Here is a 23,069-nt window from a genome sequence, read left to right on the forward strand (position 1 = left end):
TGCAGTACATACCTAATTTCATGGCACTTCACTCAGAGGCTTAGAGAGGCAGTAAAGGTTCTTCAGTTCTTATTTTAACTCTGTTTAAGTAAAAATTCTCCCTCATTTGCCAAACACTTGTTTACTCCTGAGATTTAAATGGAACTCTGAGATGCTGTTAAACTGCTCAGATGTATCTTTTAATTTACCCTTGAACAGAGCCGTTTAAAGCTTTTTATGAAACGACAAAAATCTACAATAAGCCTTAAGATTGTGTCTGCACCAGCTCTGCTATTCATTCTATTAGCATGTGGAACAAATTAAGGTGATATTTTGTATCATATGATCACTTTAATGAGATCTCAGGATCAAACCATTATGTTTTGGTTAATTAGAGTTTCTATGTAGGCAGAGCCTCCAATGTATGTACAGGCAAGCAGACATATGGCTCAGATCTAAGAGGAAGTGATGGGAGCCCATAGAACCCAGGTTCTGGCCTAGCTCTCAAAGAGAACATGAGCCAAGTGCTGATATGGTGCTCAAAGGAAGAGAGACCGAATCTTGGTGCATTCTAATAGCTGAAATTCCATACCATACTTTCCCTTTCTCTTCTATACTGAAACAAGGAAAACATGAATCAGATGCAGTAGGAGGAATGAAAGATCTTTGAAAATTAAGCACAAAGTAATTAGAGGAAAGGACTAAGCATTAATCCTTTATTTGAGGATCCACTTGGTCCTGCAGTGCAGGGCTCACACTGAGATCATTCTGTCAGATTAACCCTTGCTGTAGTGATCCTAATCTCACTTTTGTAGTGCTGCATTAATCCATTTGCTGCTGGTCCTCACTGCAGCAGCAGAACAGAGTTGTATTCTTTTAAAGTGCCATGGAACCTCAAAGCTTCTGAAGGACAGAATGGGATGTTTACCAGCACACAGGCAATTAAGGTGTTTCCCCATTTCCTTCAATCCTCTTGGCACCAGAACAGGAGAGACCTAGTCTAAAGGAAAGCAGAAATGGAATTAATGGTTTCCGCCACCTCTTTCCTGAAGCTGATCAGAGTTATTAAATATAAATAATACTTTGTGCTTCTGCAGTTCCTTTTATCTGAGGATCTCAAAATACTTTGGATACATTGGATCACTGAGTCTCAAACACTCCCTGGGAAGCAGATAAGATACAAAGTGAAGCAGAGAGAGGTTAAGTGACTCCTCAACGTCACACAGCAGATAAGTGGCAAAGCTGGGCACCAAATGCAGGAATCCTTAGTCCCCATTTCTAACTAAGATATTTCAATGGAGGAAATGGGAGATTGAAAGAGGCTAGGCAGGGAAGAGTGTTGGTCAGATAAATGGGAAGATGGTGCAGGCTTGTGAAAAGTCCACTTCTTGTGCCCTCTGGTGTTATACGTCCTCACTGGACATTCTGGGCTGAGTCCAGATCATCCCAGCTCCAATAAAATGAATAAATGCCAGCTGAGGAGCTGGCTTTTCCAGTCTACTCCTTCCCTAGTAGAATAAAGGCATATTTTCCAACCTCCAGGAGCACAAGCGACCCATTCCATCCTTCAGCTTTACAGAAAAATAGACATTGGTACAAGAAAGTCCTGGTTCACTAAGACTTCATTAGCCTCTCAGATCAAATTCCTTTGGATTTCTGAAGAGCTAAGCAAGACCGCCAAAGCATAATGGGTGCTGTTTCGTTCTCTGATGCTTTTTAAGATGCAGTGTTCAGCTCTAAATAGTTAGGAATCTGTCAGCACCACATGGAGATAATCACCTGTTCAGGCCATGGGAAGCTTCTCAGATAGGAAGTTTACTGCAGCCAATACCATCTTGGCCTGTGGTCTTATTCACCGTCTCAAGTTAGGCAGGTTGGTAGGCCTGGTCATTGTGGGTGACACATCTCCAAGGAAAATCTTGTTTCTTCAGGCAACATTGCTGATGATTCAGTAGGAGCTCCATCTATCAAAGCACTTAGATTTGACAGTGTGGTATGTAACTATAAGCTTTACAGATTATGTCTGCACTGTACAAGTTATCCAGGCAGTACTGCAATAAACTAGGGAAGGGATCTCTCAGCAACAGTCTCTCTTCTTTGTTTGTTCCAAAGTTCTGGCCAGGAGGCTGGAGATTTTGTCTCTAGGACATTACAGAAAGTTAACACAAAGCTTAGCTAGGAAACCTTGTGGTTGCTGATCTTTGGACGGAGATATAAAACCGAGGGGTCTGACAACATAGTAATTAAATGTACCATGGCATTTCTTGCAAAAGTGGGAGTGCTATCACTTAAGATCCTTATCAAATTCCAATTTGGAGAATTACATTTTGTGTTCCTAAATCCCCCCTGCACTTGCAGTTTTTCTTTACTCCTGTCCTAAATTATTGTCTAATGTTGCTGTGCACAATGAAGCAGTTGCCATGTTCCACATCAGAGTTTGGTGCATTTCAATGATTTTTGTATATCTAACATTTGTAGTGTATTCTGGTATCCTTTTGAACAAAAGATGCTATAGAAATGTAATAACCATAAGATATCTTACTTTTTCCAATGGAAGGGAGGGGGAGAGAGACAGGTTTGTGGGAAACCATCCTATTTTGAACATTTCCTTTTAACTGAAAAATACCAGATCCTACAATTATTGGGACACTGATCTTCTTGCTTTAGGGGGGGTAGGATTTCAGTTTTCTAGAGATTTAGAAAAAGCTGAGTTCCTGAAGGATTTCTTGGTATGTAGATAACAATGGGAGGAGGAAATAATGTACCTTCTTAACAATTAAACATATTCCACCATCTCCTATCATACACTCATGTTTCTCAACTTGAACATAGGCTCCTGATTCATTATAGAACCAAGTTTATCTCAATACCACAGAGAACTAGATACAGATTCTCCACAACATTACCACTGCGCAGCTCCAGAGAAGTAAGCCAATAGTGAGAAGAGAATCTGGACTCTGGTAAGGTCTTGATACTAGAAATGCTGAATCAAGAGAGTAAAACAACAAGGAATGTCATAAATATTAAAGGAATTATCGAACTACTGTTTCAAGGTTCCTGCTCTACTATTTTTTGCCACGTGCCTAATTTTGAGTATCTGCCTTTCTCCATTTCTAAAGCCTGTGGCACAGACTGCGTCTTGGAGGATTGTGTGCAAATTCATTCTCTATTATTGGTTCCATCAGGAATCACCACGCATCATTTACTTTTTCTGCCAACAGCGAGAGCTGTGATATATTTTCATTCCTTGGTGGACTGTCTGGCACCTCCACCTCCTTCAGCCAAGGGTAGGGGGAAGCATGGAGGAGGTAGGAAATTCTCACTGCAGGTTTTCTTATTATTCTGTAGGCCTGTAGAGTGACAGAGTTACAAATCCCTCCACAGCCAAGTAGAGTCATTGAACTAACCCTTAGCAGCAGGCACCGGGAAGCCAGAGTGTATTAGCATGCAGCCTGTCAGGGAGCATGAAACCTACTATTACTCTGAAAAGAACAGCAAACCTGCTCTTTTCTTTTCATTGCTTTTAAAAGAAAGAAAGAATATGAATGCGCTTTTCTTTCTTATCAAAACAACCCTGAGATGGATTTTTGTGCAGAGGAAAAAGGCTTAACATGCATTCTGCCAAAACGTCTAGGTTTTTATTGGGTTTTCAAAAATAACAAAACTGCCTACTTATTGTTATGACTTTTAGCGCAATTTGATGAGGGGGTGGGATCTGTGTAATTTAGGTCAGTTTTAAGAGAAAAAGGAAAACTGGTGCCTAGTCTAACCTAGTTACCAAACAGGAATACATTCCACCCCCACTTCCTCCAAAACCGAGCCTTTGGAAAATTTCCAATATGTGAAATGGACTCCGAATTTCTTCCTCATCCCTTTGTAATGAGAAAGGGGTGGGAGAAGGTGAAGGTTAGTGCTTTGAGCCTCTTCGCTTGATATAGCTAAAGGGAGGTGTGCAGGTGTTTTCTGCTCCTCTAGACTCAGCTGATTAGTCAAGCTTTTCTGGAGGATGAGATGATAATTATCAACACATCAGATTACCGGATTCCTCCCTCTTATCTGTGCTCATGTGCTGTTCACTACAGAGAGAAGCTTAAAGAGCCTCTTCCAGGCTGTGGAAGCCTCACTGCGTGAGACACTTGAAACCAGAATGGACAAAGCCTGAAACTGGACAATGTAGGGAACAAGTCTGCACTGGGTTGGCGTAGGCAGGTGACCTACTACATCTTTGCCATCTCTAAGTTTGGTGATTCTCAGGGCACCTCTGATTTTACAGCTCAGCCAGATTAGTTAGGGGTGCAGAAAAAGGAGTTGTATGTGAGGTTTCCTATCAACTCACCTGGCAGAGGTGCTGATAGCTACCCTGGATCCTGGCTTTGAGTTTTAACTTAGGTAGTACATCGGTTACATTTGTAGCAAATCCACCCAGCAGATTTGGGGGCACAGAAGGTAGTGGTTAATTCTTCCTGGAGGTTGGGAGAAAAGGAGGATAATTATCCCAATTTTACAGATGAAGGAATTGAGGGACAGAGAGATTCAATGACTGGCCTAAGGTCATGAAGCTAGTCTGTGGTAGAGCCAGGAGTTGAATCTGAATCTTCTGAGTTCCAGTCCAGTAATTCATGGATTTTAAAGCCAGAAGGGACCACTGTGATCATCTTGTCTGACCTTTTGCATAAGAGGCCATAAGGATTCCTGCTTCATGCCCAAACTGTGCTTGAACTACAGCATATCATTTAGAAAAATACCTGAAAAGATAATGCATTGGATCAAACAGATCATCATATACATCCAAGGGCCATCAGTAAGGACTCATCCCATGACCATCAGTGCTTTAACCAAAAGACCACCCTTCCTCTGTTGTGCACTTCCCCGTGCCTCAGTTTATATATCTGTGAAACAGGACTAATATCTACCTCCCAGAGATGTTGTGAAGCTTAATCCATTAATTACAATGCTTTCTGATTGTTGGATGGAAAGTACTATAGACAGACAGACTATTAGCATAAACATAAAGGTTCATTGAAGAGTTTTATTTTCATACACACACAAATTTTTTGGGGGGGAGGAGGGGCATATAAACTGTCACACCCTGATCTGTTTCTTTATCCAATTGGAAAGTTCAAGCATTCAAAGGGTTAAAATCCAGCCAATGGCAATATACCTTGAGGATGCCTGAGGGAAATACTTGCTGTGTTTGTATCCATTACCATTCTGAGAACAATATATGTATAAAAGCGATCACAGTGAAATTCTTGATAGAATTAATCTGTTGCCCACTGTTGCTAATTGCAGCACTGGCCTTTTGACACCATAGCTAAGGTGCTGACAATGTGTCCATGATATAATTCTTCCCTGTTTATACATTCACCATATAAGAAGGGCACTGGGTTAAACCATGGGATTCCTGAAGGCCTCAGTGATCTTTTCACAGATAAAAAAATAAACTATTTTGCATTTATAAAAGTACCTTGGTACTAGTGCCAGAGACCAAGAAAGTGAAACTGACCTGCCTAATTTCATTGTCCAAGTTGAATAACCTGCAAAATCTAAATAAGATTAATGAACAGCATAATGAAAATAAAAGTATAGGATTGATTCAGATCTCAGTTATGTTGGTGTAAATCAGGAGTTGTTCCATTGAAGAGATAGTGGAGTTACTCTGGTATATAAGGTCAGAATCACACCCCATGTTTTTGAAAATTCTTTCTGTTTTAATAATCTAATATACTATTAGTAACACAGAGAAGGAAATCTTTAAAAATATACTTATATGCCTATTATTCTGATAGTGTCCATTAAACAATGCAGAATAAAATACTATTCCCATTATGCTTAGAAGTTTGCATAACACCACCAACAGTCCTTTGCCCTTTTTATTTTGAAAACAAAGCAGTCCAAAAAATTTTTTTGTTAAGTATTAACATTGTATTCCATGCAGATAATCAATAGTAAATACATTGCATTAAAAGACAGCTAAAGTGCCTTTAGTCCCCACAAATAGTCCAGTTGTGCTGTAAATTCAAGTATGTGGAAAGTAGGCAGTTACTAAGAGAGAAAATATTTTGGAGCCAGGTCCTGCTCCCATTGAAATAAAATGGGTTTGGCCACTGATTTCAGCAGGAGCAGAAACAAGCCCTTGTTTTGTTTGTCTTTAATAAAGCCTATTGTATATTTTCCCAACTGCTGAATGCACAGAGAAGTGATCAATTAATATATGCCCTGATGTTGTTCTCCATTTCAGTACAAGCAGCACCGCTACACTCTAACAACATGATCAACAGTTGCCACAAACTGCAAGGGCGCTGTCCTTAAAAAGACACATTGGGGTTGGCATTAGCGGTTGGTTGTATTTTGTATCTTGCTGTAACCAGCAGAGCAATTGACTGAGCACAGCTACCAGCCCTAGCCCATTTTATAGCTATAAAATACACAGATCAATATACACATGTACATTATACAGTTTGCTTCTGAGGAAGCCCAGCCAAAGGGTTCACCCAGATCTAAACTGAAAACTTCAGAACATGGCTATAGAAGCCAGGTGATATAAAGACCTTCTTCACCCAGGTGCTTCTAGGCACACAGCTGGCATTCCTTCCTATAACTTTGCACGTGAGAATGGCAGGATTAGCCTGCATCTCCAAATCTGAGTTATGCTGATGGCCTTCTATTTGGTCCCTGCTCCATTTCTTTGAACGATGGTGCAGTACTTGTAGGTTGGCAGTGAGAATCCTTCACAACTGCCCTGTAGAGTAGGATACAGAGCTGTTCTATTGTGAAGCCACATGCAATGAAATCTAGAGACCATGCATGCTGAAAGGTTGATCCCTATTGATTCCACTGACCCAAAGTGGTCTTAGAGCTCCCAGAACCAGACCTCACTACCGAAGAATGCCTGGGATCCTTTGTTTTCTTCTATCCCACACTCATGCTCCTATATTTTACCAATAAACATTTAATTCTGGAATTAACGCTGCTGACTAACTCCTTTCTGTGTCTTATGGGCACATGAATCATGGGCAATGTAGGGGCTTTTACATGGACTTGGGCCAAATGGCCTCACCTGACATTAAGGGCTAGCCGATGCAGCTGTGCTGCTGTAACACATCTGGTGAAGACTCTCTATGCCGATGGGAGAGAGCTATCTCTCTGGCATAATAAAACTACCTCCACAAGAGGCGTTAGCTATGTTGGCTTCTCCCACAGACAACAGCGCTGTCCACACCAGTGCTTAGATCAGTGTAACTTATGTCCCTCACGGGGGTGGGTTTATTCACACTCCTGAGTGACATAAGTTATACCAACATAACATGTAGTGTAGAGAAGCCCCAGGTTCCAAAGAAATGCAGGGAAGCACATGCCCCTGGGAACTCACATTGTTTTAACACTTCAAGGGTTAATTCTGAGTTGTCCAGAAAAATCTTAGCTAGCTGAACTGCCTGGGTGATACCAAATATGCTGGAATAAATTGGAGTTCAGATAATTGGCAGTCAATAGACAAGGATTCAGCCTCAGGCAGACACAGAAAGGGAGGTTTGGATAACAGGAGTTCAAATCATCAGGATTCCACAGCACACTGTTTTCTCTGTGTTGGTGATTTCCTTCTTTAGCCCCTCTGTGGTCCACTCATGACTCTAGATCCAACCACAACAACTAGGTGATGTTGGCTTAGAAAGTAGAGTCTGCTCACATCTGTCTCTAGGGGATAAAGGAGAAGGCAGCTGGTACTGGAACATTGTACTGCATCTCTGCTCTCTCAGAACATTGACACAGGAGCCCACAACAGCTAGGTGAAGGGGTGAATAATGCAGAATTGCACTCCAGTTCAGTCTCCTTCTAGGAGAGAGAGCGGAAGAGGAGGCATCAGGTGCTAGCACACTGCACTACCTCTCAGTTGACCACAGAGAATGATTTCCATATGGTGAGACAGCAGATCCTCTTCTCCTCAAATGTGGGGTGAAGTATTGTACAGTCAGAGACAGGGATTGACAATTATAGGTTAAAACTTATCAAAACCTACCAAAGAAAAATTTAAAATTCAGTTTTGATAAATTCCTAGCATTTACAATTTTTGCAGTTTTGATAATTATTTATGGACACCCCAAGCATTCCAGTGTCGCTGAGAAGTCATGCTCAGCAAAGTGGAGCTCTGGAAGGGTCTGATTTTTTCCTATAGTTCAAGGAGAACCATATTTTTAACACCGAATAAAACTTTTTGCTCCTTGAAAATTAGCCATAAATTTACCTAAAAATAAACATAAAAATGCCAAATATTAAAAAGATGAAAACCAGAAAGCATGGTCATAGCATAATCAATAATGAATTTTTTCTGTTCACTGCTGGGAAATTAGGAACATTGCCTTAATAGATAATACTGATTGTTCATTTAATGATTAATCTGGTATCCAGTCTATGACAGTTCCCAGTATCAGATGCCTGCATGGAAGAAACCGCTTAGTGGGCTACTATGAAATAACTGCCCATAAGGAAAGTTTCTTCCTGACCACAGGCATTCAGACCACAGGCCTTTGGTTTATGCCCTGAAGCATGACAGTTTATTATATAACTTACACATTTTTATCCTACTTAACACAATTTTGCATGTTTTAATTCTCCATCTAAATGTCTAATCCTCTTTTGAACCCTACTAAGATCTTGGCTGCAATAATTTTTGTGGCAGTGAGTTACATGGGTTAATTATGCATTGTGTAAAGTATATTTGCTTTACATTTGGACTCTTTCACAATCACTGGATGTCCTCTTGTATTATGAGACAAGTAAACAGAAGTACCCAACTGATTTTCTCTTTGCCAGTTAATATTCTGTATAAATCTAACAGGTGGAAAAAATGTAATTATTTTATAAAGAGATTGAAATCTCCTATCAGATTATAACCATTTTAATAAAGGCCAGATTTATGGTATACACTACATCAGTGGTTCTCAAAGCTGGTCCACCGCTTGTTCAGGGAAAGCTCCTGGTGGGCCGGACCGGTTTGTTTACCTGCCGCGTCCGCAGGTTCAGCTGATCGCGGCTCCCACTGGCTGCGGTTCACCACTCCAGGCCAATGGGGGCTGCGGGAAGCGGCGTGGGCCAAGGGACGTGCTGGCCGCCCTTCCCACAGCCCCCATTGGCCTGCAGCAGCGAACCACAGCCAGTGGGAGCCGCAATCAGCCGAACCTGCAGACGCGGCAGGTAAACAAACTGGTCCGGCCCGCCAGGGGCTTTCCCTGAACAAGCAGCGGACTGGCTTTGAGAACCACTGCACTACATGACAGTGTTCCTTTACACTTATTTGACTGAGGGCAAGAGGAGAGAAATCAACCTTCTAGCTCAAGATCCTGCTTGGAGCTAAAGTTTATCTTCTAAATATCCCTAGAGAGAGAATGTCTGGGCTGATGGCCCATAAAAACTTGGCATGGTTCTGCCTGACTTACCCTGTTTGAGCATTTTGGTGTCTTCATGACATAATCAGATGCACCAAAAGCTTCCCTAGTGGCTAAGTCTGAAGAAGTATAAGCCAGGGTCTAAATGCCACCCAGCATCCATATTTATCCTTAATGGCTATATAAATTCAGCCCATGAGACTGAAAACATTAATTAGACAGACCCTGCCTTTGGCAGTAATCACCGCCAGTGACAGCTGAACCAGCCAGTAGATAAAATATGCACCAAACATGACATCAGAATAAATAGACAAGGACCATGAAAAAACAACACAACAAACTCACCCTGTTTCTTCTGGGAATGCAAATAGCACTTCACACCAGCTTTTGGAGTCTGTTTGGGTGTCTGTCTTTCCTTAATTTTGGGCCCACTCCTGCTCCAGTTGGAGTCAATGGGAGTTATTCAACTGGGTTCAAAGGGAGCAGGATAGAGCCTTTATTTTCTGTAGATTAGTCTTTGGTTCTGACCGCAAAGGATAAGAAAAAGAAAACCTCTAGAGATCTAATGCTAAAGTCCTTACTCAGGGCCAGAATGTGATACCAGTGAAAATCCCCAGTAGAGGCCTCATCTAAAGCCAACTGAAGTAAATTGAAAGACTCCCATTGACTGCAATGGACTTTGGATCAGGCTTTAGATGCATTGATTCCAATAGAGTTACTCAGGATTTATAACAGTGCAACTGAGTTCAATCTCTAGATCTCTGTCCTCACTAAGATGAAACTTCCATTGACTTCAGTGAAAAATTTGCTTGAGTTTACTTCAGGTTTTAGCTCTGGGAGAACAACATTTTCCATAATGCTCTTTCCCCACCCTCTCCCATTGTAATCTGATCTGGTTTGGCGGCTGTGATGAGAGTAGAAGACAACCTGGGTTTGGAGGAAGGGATCTGAGGTCTCTCATCCACCACTACATCTCCCTCAGGGGCATCAGCAAAATAATGTGACTGACCAGAAAGGACAGGTGACTGGAGAAGTGCCACTGAAGGTGAATCCTTTACAGGGCATGAGCCTTAGAATGGCCAGATCTTCTTTGCTCCCTGGACAGAGGGGGAGAGCTATTAGCCTGAAGGAGAGACGGGTAGGGTTCGAAGCAGTGGGGTGGAATGATGAGTGGAGGAGGAAAGGATGCGGGCCCAGATTGGGAACTGCTCATCTTAGATGCCTGAGGTGGGAGGGAAGAAGTCAACACTACATCAAAAAACCCCTAACTCAACTACAGCTTTCCCTACTGACACCCCCAGGGCTCTGGCACCAAACTGCAGGCAGACTGATGTCATAATGCACTGCCCCTGCTTCAGGCTCTGCTGTTCCCAGAGGAGTCCTGCAGAGTCGCATCTTTGCATTGCCCTGATTCGTTCTTTTTCAATGTTCCATTGGGTCTTTTGCCTCTGGTTCCTGTTCCTTTCCCGACAGAGGAGAGAGTTTGCAGTAGAATAACAGGAGACTCTAACCCTGAAGACAAGGGAGGTTGTGGGGGCGGGGAAGGAAAAGGAATGTGCTCAGCACTGTTCTGCTTCCACAAAGCCCTCCTTCTCATGGCCAGCAGGATCCACCTCAGAGTATGTTGTGTGGTTAGTGTGGTTTCGGAACTTCATGGCTGGCCAGTGGTGTGGTCTCCGCTGTGGACAAAGATACGAGTGCATTAAAAGCTAAGGAAGAGGCTTTAATTTGGGGCATGCTGGGAAGTTTGAAACCCAGACCTGAAACAACAACATTTAACCTATACAAGAGCCCATCCTTATTAAAAGGCAACTTCCTGCCTTAAGAGACCACTCCATATGCCACGGAGTGCCCTCCTTCTCTAAGAGAAGTCCTACTTTCAACCAGCTGACTTGTGTAGATCTGCGATCACTTAGGACAGGTTTCATTGTATTCATATTCCCCAGTGCTGGAACACTATTGCAGGAAAAGCTGAGGACACGTCTATGCTACGGGAGCAATAGCAGCACACCACAACACTGCAGTGCTATAGCCCCGTAGCACAGATGCTTCCTACATCACAGAAAGGTTTTTCCCCATGGATGTAGGTCATCCACCTCCCTGAGAAGTGGTAGCTAGGTCAACAGAAGAACTCCTCCACTGACCTAGCCATACCTAAACTAGGGTTAGACCGGCTTAACTGCCGTGCTCAGGGGTGTGAAAACATAGCTAGGTCAACCTACTTTAAGTGTAGACCAGGCCTTAATCCAGTGTCACACCACTACAGTCCAGTAGGCTAACACTATTGCCTAAAAGGCTAACTCCAATGCATTAACCACTTAACAGGATTAAAGTGGGGAGAGAGAAGAAATGAGGACTTTGGTGAAATCAGGCCTCAGGTCCTCCAGAAAGAAAGGACTGTTCAGTGGTTAGAGAACTAGCTTGGACTTGGGAATACCCAGTTCAATTCCCTACTCTGCCATAGATTTCCTGTGTGACCTTGCACAAGTTACTTAGGCCCAGATCCAAAAAAGGTATTTAGGCTCCTATTTCCCATTGAAATCAATAGAAGTCAGAAGCCTAAATCCCTTTGAGGTTCTGGGTCTTAGCCTCTATGGCTCAGTTCCCTGTCTGTACAATGTGGATAATAGTACTGCCCTGCTTCATGGGGGGAGTTGTGAGGATAAATACATTAAACAATTGTGAGGCACTCAGCTACTATGACAGGTTTCAGAGTAACAGCCGTGTTAGTCTGTATTCGCAAAAAGAAAAGGAGTACTTGTGGCACCTTAGAGACTAACCAATTTATTTGAGCATAAGCTTTCGTGAGCTACAGCTCACTTCATCGGATGCATACTGTGGAAACTGCAGAAGACATTATATACACAGAGACCATGAAACAATACCTCCTCCCACCCCGCTCTCTTGCTGGTAATAGCTTATCTAAAGTGATCACTCTCCTTACAATGTGTATGATAATCAAGTTGGGCCATTTCCAGCACAAATCCAGGTTTTCTCACCCTCCCCCCACAAACTCACTCTCCTGCTGGTAATAGCCCATCCAAATTGACCACTCTCTTTACAAAATGTATGATAATCAAGGTGGGCCATTTCCAGCACAAATCCAGGTTTTTTCACCCCCCCCACTTTTTTTTCCAAAAATCACACACACAAACTCACTCTCCTGCTGGTAATAGCTTATCCAAAGTGACCACTCTCCTATTCAGGGGACACCATCACAGGGCCTAATAACATCAGCCACACTATCAGAGGCTCGTTCACCTGCACATCCACCAATGTGATATATGCCATCATGTGCCAGCAATGCCCCTCTGCCATGTACATTGGTCAAACTGGACAGTCTCTACGTAAAAGAATAAATGGACACAAATCAGATGTCAAGAATTATAACATTCATAAACCAGTTGGAGAACACTTCGATCTCTCTGGTCACGCAATTACAGACATGAAGGTCGCTATCTTACAACAAAAAAACTTCAAATCCAGACTCCAGCGAGAAACTGCTGAATTGGAATTCATTTGCAAATTGGATACTATTAATTTAGGCTTAAATAGAGACTGGGAGTGGCTAAGTCATTATGCAAGGTAGCCTATTTCCCCTTGTTTTTTCCTTCCCCCCCCCCCCCAGACGTTCTGGTTAAACTTGGATTTATTCTGGAAATGGCCCAGCTTGATTATCATACACATTGTAAGGAGAAAAGGAGTACTTGTGGCACCTTAGAGACTAACCAATTTATTTGAACATAAGCTTTCATGAGCTACAGCTCACTTCATCAGCTGTAGCTCACGAAAGCTTATGCTCAAATAAATAGGTTAGTCTCTAAGGTGCCACAAGTACTCCTTTTCTTTTTGCGAATACAGACTAACACGGCTGTTACTCTGAAACCTGTCATTGTAAGGAGAGTGGTCAGCTATTACCAGCAGGAGAGTGAGTTTGTGTGTGTATGGGGGTGGGGGGGGTGAGAAAACCTGGATTTGTGCTGGAAATGGCCCACCTTGATTATCATGCACATTGCAGGGAGAGTGGTCACTTTGGATAAGCTATTACCACCAGGAGAGTGAGTTTGTTTGTGTGTATTTGGGGGGGGGGTGTGAGAAAACCTGGATTTGTGCTGGAAATGACCCACCTTGATTTTCATACACATTGTAAGGAGAGTGATCACTTTAGATAAGCTATTACCAGCAGGAGAGTGAGTTTGTGTGTGTGGTTTTTGAAAAAAAAAGGGGGGGGGGGGTGAGGAAACCTGGATTTGTGCTGGAAATGGCCCACCTTGATTATCATACACATTGTAAGGAGAGTGATCACTTTAGATAAGCTATTACCAGCAGGAGAGCGGGGTGGGAGGAGGTATTGTTTCATGGTCTCTGTGTATATAATGTCTTCTGCAGTTTCCACAGTATGCATCCGATGAAGTGAGCTGTAGCTCACGAGAGCTTATGCTCAAATAAATTGGTTAGTCTCTAAGGTGCCACAAGTACTCCTTTTCTTTCAGCTACTATGGTAAAAGGGTCCAGAAGACATCATAGGAAAGAGACAGACTGAGGAATAACAAGGGCTATCAGGAGAAAGGGTAGAAGCTTCCTGTTGCTCACCTCCCCCAAAATAGATTCCATGCTGGAATTAACCCACTCCTGACTGCCCCAGGTGTCTGTGAAAGCCAAGGAGTCATTTGCAAACAGCAGAGAGAGAACATCAGCGCCCCTGATTATTTGGAAATGAAAAATCTGCATTTAAAACATTCACACCATCAGTTACATCTTGGAGGATGGAACAGCATCTATTATTAAAGCCCGTCAGTTTTAATTTCCCAAACCCAACTCAAAAGGTACCAATCTCACCTTTGTTACAGCTCCAGTCCAGCTGAGCGCTGGGTCTGGAATCTGCGTGTTTTGAGCATTTGTGTCAGAGAGAGTGCGAAAGAGAGAAATAAAGTGTGAGTAACTGTGGGTGAGCATGTGAAAGTCTGTGACTGTGTGTGAATGAGTGAAAGAGAAAGGTTGTGAGAGAGTGAAAGAGAAAAGCTGGGTGTGAGTGAAAGAGAAAAAACCTGGGTTTCAGACATCAACAACTGGAAGCTGAAGATTAGCTGTGACTGTAGGACCATGAAAAGAAACACATAGATTTGAACTATATCAAAGGCCCCCTGCTGCTCCTCTCTTCCTGCTTCCCTAGATGCAGTATAAGTGCAAGGCAGCAAGGTTAATTGAAACATATCTGAATCAACCCTGCTGAGAGGATTCAGACTGCAACAAAATGTAACTTTAAATGCATGGTCGGTTCCCAAGTCCTAGGTGAGAGAGACTCATACTCCCTCCCCTGCTCCAGAAGTTTAGGATTCCCTGAGGGCAGCTGTACCTGGAGGTAAACTGGCTCTTTCTTATTCATGGCTCAGTACAACCAACTGCATGGCTCAGCATGAGGTGGCTGCACAAATCAATGTGAATGCTGAGGTTAGGCACCCCCATAAGAGAAGGAAATAGATTTAGAGGGCAGATCCTCAGCTGTGTAGCACCACTGAAGTCAATGGAGCCATGTTGATTTACTCCAGCTAAAGATCTGGCCCTCAGAGTCCATTTGAGTCAGTACTGAAGCCTGCTGGGGTCCCGCAAAGGACTTCATACAACAGGCCAGCAAAAGGCTGGGGGACTGGGATATGTCTCCCTCATTTCAGGTGGCTGCACCTCTGTTGACGATAGCAAAGGAAGAGAGAACCAGCCTGGGATGAGATCTGTCCACTCACCTCAATGAAGAACAAGGCAGCGTTGGAGGTGGGGTGGCTGCTGATGTAAATTACAGCAAGAATAATGGCTGCAATGATCAGGATGGCCAGGACTATGCCCACGATGGTCCCGGTGTGAATCGGGGCTCCAGATGTCTTTGTGGGAAGGTCATTTCTCACTCCTGAAAAGGGGATCGTGACAGAAGATGGGAATGCAGGGAGAATGGCTGGGATCAGAGAGGCAGAGAAAGCACACAGAACTGGGAACAAGGGGAGAGACTTAGGCTTTGTCCACACTACCGTTTTTGTCAGGATAATTTATGTCGCTCAGGGGTGTGAATAAGCCCTAAACACCGGTGTGTTGGTGGGAGAGCTTCTCCTGCTGACATAGCTACCGCCGCTCGCTGGGGGTGGATTATTTAAATTGATGGGAGAGCTCTCTCCTGTTGGCTTAGAGTGGCTACGCTAGAGAGCTTACAGCGGCGCAGCAGTGAGGAGAGAGGACTTTGCCCACACTAGTATTCATCCTCAACAATGATATGGTGATGTGCATACCAGTGCCCATTGGTGATTACATTTGTCAGGCCTACTGAATACCTTCAGTTACATGGGATACACCTCGACTGTCCTGTGCATAGTGGTGGCAGCAAGTTGGGAAGCTTGGTGGAAAGGAAAGTCAGAGACAGTTCCCCCAGTGCTGCTGTTCTTGTGAAGCCAAGCATGTGGCTGGTTCATAGAGAGCAGAAGTGAGCTACTGTGACTATCAAGGAGATCTCTGTTAGTTCAACTGGTAGAGGCCCATGATTCGAGCTGAAGGATCTTCTACTACCGGCTTCCCAGTGCAGTGTGTGTGACTCACCTGCAGCCAATTAACTTATTACAGTGATGCTTGCAATACATTCCCCACATCCTGCTCTTGTGTTTTTTAACCCCAAAATAATTTAGATGAAGCAAACTGTCCCCCTGGGGAGTGGCTCCTGAATCCTACAATCCCTTTCAGAGGACAGCAGTATTTGGCTGGAGAGATGAATGAGCAAGAGCTCGCTCAGTCTATATTCCTCATGTACCAAGATGCTCATTCTGATGCAAACCCATTAGCCGTATGGTGCCTGGTGTTCTTAGCATATCGTGCCCACAGTCCCTTTCATTTCTTAGTCATGAATATTCAATTGCACAGAGGGGAGAAGCGAGCAGAGCCATGGAGGGTGATTCAGGTACAGATTAGTATTGACATTACCAGACGTTCAAGGAGCAATTTGGCTGAAATTGAGAAGGTCTCAGATTTCAAAGGCTTTTTGGTTACAGAGGGCCTAATCCTGCACCTATGATAGTCAGTGGGATTTTATTATTAACCTCTATGAGCAACTTTAGCATAAGTGGGATGGACTTATGGTTTACATATACACCTTCCACAAATGTCCAGGGATGCTGGTGCCACAGTACTGACTGTGAACTATACATCACAGCAAGAAGCATTGTGACAGTCCTCAGACCCCAGTCGTAACAGCACTATGATAACCTAGACATCGGAGATGTACCATTGGCATAAAGGAAACAGAGAGAATCAGAGCTGGACTAATAGCAGTGCTGCTTTACAATATTAAGTTTTAAACATTCTCCTGAACTGTTGAGGAAACTCAAAGGCAACTCACCTGTGGGAATACATGGGGACCAGAGAGTGAAATGGATTATATAGAAAATGAAAACTGATCAGCCTAGTTATCTGCCAGGGCTGAGAAATAGACAAATACAAACACACCGCTTCAGGGATAATCAGATTGTTCCAATTCTCTCAGTTTTTACCATCCCAAGGTAGTATTAGTAACCCAGGTGAGGATAACAGGATTCTGATCTTGCTTGCATCCCTTTAAATCTGGGGTTTTCTTGCCCTCTCCTTTGACTTACTATAACTAGCCAGAGAACAAGGTGAGTGAGGTAATATCTTTTGTTGGACCAACAGAAGCTGGTCCAATAAAAGATACTACCTCACCCACCTTTGTCTCTCTAATATCCTGGGACTGACACAACTGCAACACTTCACATAACTAACCAGTGCATTTGATTTCACATAACACATTCCCCTTAGGAAGAATCTGACTGGGTGATGAGAAGGTTAAAGACTTACCATCCCCTCCTGCAAACTGATTCAGCTTTGTGTCATCTGTAAGAGGGAAACAAAAGCAAGAAAAGGGTAGAAAAGTTAGTAGACCCTTATGGGGCTCTTCATTTTGTACACCACTACACCCCATATATAGTTCCGCCCCTAAAACATGCCTCTTTGTATTGCCCTGTTACAGTTAAGAATAGTTTTACCTCATTCAGTTTGGTGGGGGGAAAAACACCCAGAAAACAAGACAAGACAATAGTGAAATGTCAGGGGTTTTGTTTACAGTCCCATTCAGTGCATGTGGCAATTGAAGTTCTTAATGAATCTCTCCTTAAATAAGCACTCTCAGCATGGAAGCACTGTGCGTAGTAATGAATGTATAAAGGATCAGGCCCTATGTTTGCCTGTGATGTGCAATCACACTCTTCTGATAGGAGTGGATAGGAATGGCAAAGGTTAGTTGATTCATGAGTGTGTGTGCACATGCATAATTCCCCAAAAGTCTAGATCTGGAAAATTCAGACCCGAATGAGGTAATCACTTTTAAGACTCTCTTTATATTTAATCTATGCCATTTGCTGCAACATGTCAGTGTACATTGCTAGCTCTCTGCTGACTCATATAGGTAAGGCAAGGATGTTAACCCAGAGTCCACTCCATGGGGGGCCAGAAATCCATTTCCATTTATTCTCTGCCTGGAAGGTAACACCGTACAGATTGTAGGAGGCTCCCTGTCTGACATGAGCACCTATGAGACAGTCCAGCAAAAATCCTGACCCAGATTTCTTTGCTGCTTAGCTTGGACTCTGTCTACCCCAGGCGCTGAAATAAATGACAGGACGCCAGCTAGTCAGCTGCATTCACATACGTCTCCACTGAGCAAAGCCAGGCTGGGTGGGGAAGATGCAAAGGGGTGCGTCCTGTTTTGCTTTGCTTCTCAGATAAAATTTGCTGCCTCACACAGCTGGCTGCTTGTTTCTGTCCAAGATTACAAATTAATTTCATGCTTGAATGTGTCACAAAAAGCCTCTTGTTCTTCCAAGACTCAACCGTGAGTTGGAAAATCAGCTCAGTGGTGTGGTTTTTTCCCCCTTCCCTTAATTGCTCTTTTCAAAGTTGATCCGTCAGCCACGCACTCTCCATGCCCCCATTCTCCATTGCTCAAGGACAATTACTCATGTTCCTTTCTATTTATTCTAATTAGCGTTTTGCATGAGGAACTATTAAACAGTGAAATTGAAGTGATACCTGCCACGGACGGGAAGACACGGCCCATGTGTTAATAGGATTAATAGGGGTGTCCCAAAGGTCTCTGGGCCTTTACTTGGGGCTTCTTAAACCATCCGATGAAGTGAGCTGTAGCTCACGAAAGCTTATGCTCAAATAAATTTGTTAGTCTCTAAGGTGCCACAAGTACTCCTTTTCTTTATACCAGAGAGAATTCCATTCTTGGACCAGAAGGTAATGCACATGCCTATGGGTTTATTACCCACAATGTGATGACACCGCCAGTCATAGGTCGTCAGTGGGGATCAAACAGGGGATCTCTACTGCTTGAGCTAAAGTCCAGCAGGGTCCTTAACCTTTCATGGAGCATCCATTAGAAGGAGACAAAGTTCCGCACTGTGGTCTGGTGGGTTACACCAAGGGGAGGTTTTGGAGAAGAGTTTAAATCAAAACCCCAGACCCAAACAGACCCCAAACTAGAATGCTTGGATCATGATGGTGAGGAACTCTGTGGCTCCATGTCAAGAGAAGCTGGACCATGTTCAGAGATGAGTCTAGCATAACTTGCACTTTTTTCCAACCCTATCAAACGATGCATGTTATACCAGCTTGCTGTGCCTGCATGCCCCTTCACACGGGGGTTATTCATGATAGGAGAGTTTTATGGCTGCTCTGTAGTCACGTTATGCCACCAGTGCAAGGCAGCTGCAATGCAGCTGTGAGTTCCCCTCCACGGGGAGGTCTCACCTATGCCACCTTCTAGATCATGCTGAATCTCTCCTCTCTCTATTCTGATCTTCCTTTTCTCTGCCCCACTCCTCTCCTTGTGCCTACAGCTATAGGATTGGCTAGCCAGGAATTTTAACTACATTCTCTTGGATATGACTTCATCTCACTAGGCCTGGGAGGGAAAGATCTCTCCAGGGACAGACATTTGGGGCAATGTGCCTGGAGAGCACTGCTACTGCTTGCCCTTTAGCCCTGGGCTCGCTTCCCCTACCCCAGCTATTCACCCCATTCCCAGCTGCCGGTACCTTCTGTGGTGAGGCTGCCAATGAAAAGAGAGGAGGTAGTGACATCTTCATCAAATGACGTGAAGGGGCTGTTTGGGGACGGTGAGTAGTGGTCGCTCTCTGCCCAGTCCTCACAGGTCCTCTCGTCCGACTGAAAAGACAAATGGAGAAAGGCTACTATTCCCAGCAATCTTCCAGCAACAGGACCCCTTTGTGCCTAAATCAACCCAGCCAGTAAACTGGGCACAAAGCAGCGACTTTGAGGGTTTTTGGGAGGGGGGAAACCAACAAGATGTATCACCAGAGCTGATCTTTCTTAGGCAAACCGATTCATTCAGGCAGTGTAGAGATAATTATACTAGCTAGGATTAAAATGGCAAGGGCTAAATATCTTCATGCTTCAGGGTGGATAATAATCATGCTCCAGAGGGTCAGGAAGAAATCTCCCCAATCGGATTGCACCTTCAGGTGCTTTATGGAGGCTTTTAGACCTTTCTCTGAAGCTTCCAGCATTGGCCAATGCCAGAGACAGGACACCAGATTAGAAGGACTACTGGTGTCTTCCAGTATAGCAAGAAGGTGGGATGCCAGATTACATGGGCCATCGATCATTCCTCTAAGGCAGGGAGGTGAGATACTTAACAAAATGGATCACTGTTTCTGGTGCAGCAGGGAGGGACGATACCAGACTAGATGGACCATTGGTCTGTTCCAGAATGGCAGTCCTTATGTTCTTATGGACCATGCAGAGCTCATAAGGAGTCTTCATCTCTGGAGGGCTGGGACATATGCCATTGTCTGAATCTCTTTTCCTTTGTTCTGTGTCATAGGCAATTCAACCCTCTCTCTGTCTCAGGAGCTAAATGGCTACAAACAGGTCTGAGAACCAATTGTCTTAGTGGGAATTCCAGAGGCAGCCAAATCTCTCACCATGAGAGAGAGAGGTAGAGTAACCTGTGAGCAGAATCCACCTTTTCTGGGAAGCTGGGGGCCACTGACATCATCACACTGTCAGCCCAAGGGAAATAAGCCTTCCCTCGATCTCACCTCTTGGCCACAGCCATGTGACAGCCACTCCTCACGGTATCGGTCAAACCCACTGGAGCATCTACAGAGAGAAAGGATGTTACTCAGTGATGGGTGCATTCTCTTCTAGACACAGCTAGCAAAGCCAGCCAGGGTTTAGGCCACAATGGTCATGTGACCATCTTATGTGGGTGGCATTGCTTATCTCACACGTATGGTGGTAATCAGTGTGAGAACCGCAGGTGCTACCACGACGGGCATTATGTATAGATAATTGGACAAATACATATCTGAAATTAGCCAATTGCAGAGGACTGAAAAGATCAGATAGAAGGGGGTCCCGATGGACATTGGGATTCCAACACAGCTGTGCTGGAAGGACCCAAACTTTCCTCTTTCTGGAAGACAGAGAGGGGCAGGAAAATAGGACTATATATACGTATATATACAGTGACTTTGAATTTCCGTCCTCTGGACTCTGCCAGGGGAAGGCCATGAACTCCGCAGTGTTTTTTCCAGCAACATCTGCACAAGAAAAGCAACATAATAATAATATTATACAGCACCAAGAAAACACCAGCTAGAGAATTCTCTGCAAAAACAGAGGGAACTGAGCAGAACTCTGACCTTGGGAAGGTCTCAGGGGATCACTGAAGGGTGAATCAAGGACTCAGCCAGTACAAGGCATCCACCCAAAGACAAGCAAGCTGAGCAGAAGGGGGCCTCTGGGGAATTCAGGTCCCACAGAGTTCCTAACCTCCACTGTGCTGAAATGTTGCTCCCATAGAAATTAGGAGCTCAGCAAGAGCAAAGATTCAATCCGTCCTAGCCAGGGAACAGACGAAGAAGAGGCATGGTCTTGTGGTTGAAGCACTACACTAGAACTTAGGGGACAGTTCAGTTCCTGGATGTGCTACCAGCTTCCTGTGTGATGGTGGACAAGTCATAGCAGGTGGGATTCTTCAAAGAGGATGAGCCCCTTTTGGAAGTCAATGAGACAGTGACCGACTAGCTTAGGTCCTCTCTACAATCCCACCCTAAATCTCTCCATGCTGCAGCTTCCCCACATGTAAAATGGAGGAAATAATTCCCTTTCTCCCAGCCTTTGACTGTCTTGTCTATTTAGATTGTAAGCTCTTAGCGGGCCGATATGCATGTATGGCCCTGGGGACAAATGCCTCTCAACCAGGGCTTCTAGGTGTTACAGTAATACAAATAATAATAGTACAAATGAGCTTCAGTGAACTGGGGGTTGGAAGACCAGAGTTGCCTGCAACAATAATTAGAGATGGACTGCAAAAGGATTGCCATGAGCATCGGGGTTTCAGACCAGCCAGGACCCAGACCTGATCTGCCTTATTTGGGATTTGTTTTTACAACCAGCTTCACCCATCTCTCTCGCTGGTAATAACAGAAGATTTTCTCCTCTGAAGCCACTGACTGGGTGATGGTCATTTCAGAAGGAAACCCCATGGCTATGGGTTATGCTTCAGCCTCAGCCCAGTGGGAGGCACTGAATTGAGGATTGATGCCTGCCTAGTATGCTAGCTTGAGGGAGGGAGTCAGAGCCATTCGCTGCCCCAGCTGTGTCACACAGGTTCGCTTGAGACTGGAGATGGAGCTGTTGCACAAAGGGGAGAAAAGACACGAGCATGAGCCCTGGAGGACTATGATATAAAGCAGAGACAGAAAGGAGGAACACAGCTTCCCCCGGAGCCCTATCCCAGTCAGCCCCTCTCCGCCAGGGAGGCAGAATAGAGCCACCTCCTATCTAGAGTGCTGTTGGGAGTGGAGATGAAGAGGGCGCCAGAGGGAATGCTGTCCCTGAGCAGCCGGGCATTTCCTTTGCATGAACATCACTACACAGAAGCAGCAGATCTGTGTTACTGGGTCCCCTCCCCTGCCACCAGCTCAAAATACATCTATTTCACTGAAACCTCATTAAACTGCTGCATACTCCTCATTGCCATGCTGGCAAAAGGAGACGGCCTATTTAAATCCTGGGATGGCAGGCAGAGCCCAAAGACATCCCCCCATCCCCACCCCAGACGCTGACCACTCTGGACAGGCACAGCGGTGACAGGCAGGTTCCCCCATCAACATGCCTCACTCCTGACCCAAGGGGACCCTCAGCCCACAACTGTAGGGACCAGAGGGGAGTTCAGTCTCCGTGACCCATTCACCTGCCACATGTCCCTCCATCTGAAACCTAAAGTCAGCCCTGGGCAGCTCCCCTCCTTCCCTCACCGGCCTCTCTCTGCTGCTTGGAATCAGAGAAATGTAGGTCTGGAAGGGAATCTGAGAGGTCATCTAGTCCAGCCCACCCCCCACGCTGAGGCAGGATCAAGTATAGCCCATCCCTGGCTGGAGTTTGTCTGGCCTGATCTTAAAAACAGGGGAGGGCCAGGAGGATGGCAGCCCCTGCCACAGAAGGCTGCCTGGGTTGCAGAGCAGCAGGACCAGCAGGCAGAACTGCCTCATGCGGTAGAGCTGGGAGCTCAGCATTTACTCCTGGTCATGCCTGCTGAAGCTGCCAGCAAGGGGCCCTGTTGGTGCCAGTTACAGTGGTGAGGTATTTTTTGTGATGGGCAGCCCCCACCCCTTCCCCCCCCAG

At 44.6% G+C, this 23,069-nt stretch overlaps 1 protein-coding gene across 1 annotated transcript in view; it reads right to left on the reverse strand.

Moving 5' to 3' along the window:
• Window positions 1-10,921: 10,921 nt before the first annotated feature.
• PLXDC1 (plexin domain containing 1) overlaps window positions 10,922-23,069 on the reverse strand; it is a 48,126-nt gene continuing 35,978 nt past the window's right edge. The window contains exons 10-14 of the mRNA XM_077806009.1: window positions 20,477-20,537; window positions 19,451-19,580; window positions 17,208-17,243; window positions 15,104-15,264; window positions 10,922-11,041 (exon numbers count right to left, since the gene is read on the reverse strand). Coding sequence (XP_077662135.1) covers window positions 10,922-11,041; window positions 15,104-15,264; window positions 17,208-17,243; window positions 19,451-19,580; window positions 20,477-20,537 — 508 coding nt within the window. The remainder of the gene's footprint in view (window positions 11,042-15,103; window positions 15,265-17,207; window positions 17,244-19,450; window positions 19,581-20,476; window positions 20,538-23,069) is intronic.

This window comes from Eretmochelys imbricata, chromosome 27, assembly GCF_965152235.1.
Source record: "Eretmochelys imbricata isolate rEreImb1 chromosome 27, rEreImb1.hap1, whole genome shotgun sequence".
Lineage (NCBI taxonomy): Eukaryota > Metazoa > Chordata > Testudines > Cheloniidae > Eretmochelys > Eretmochelys imbricata.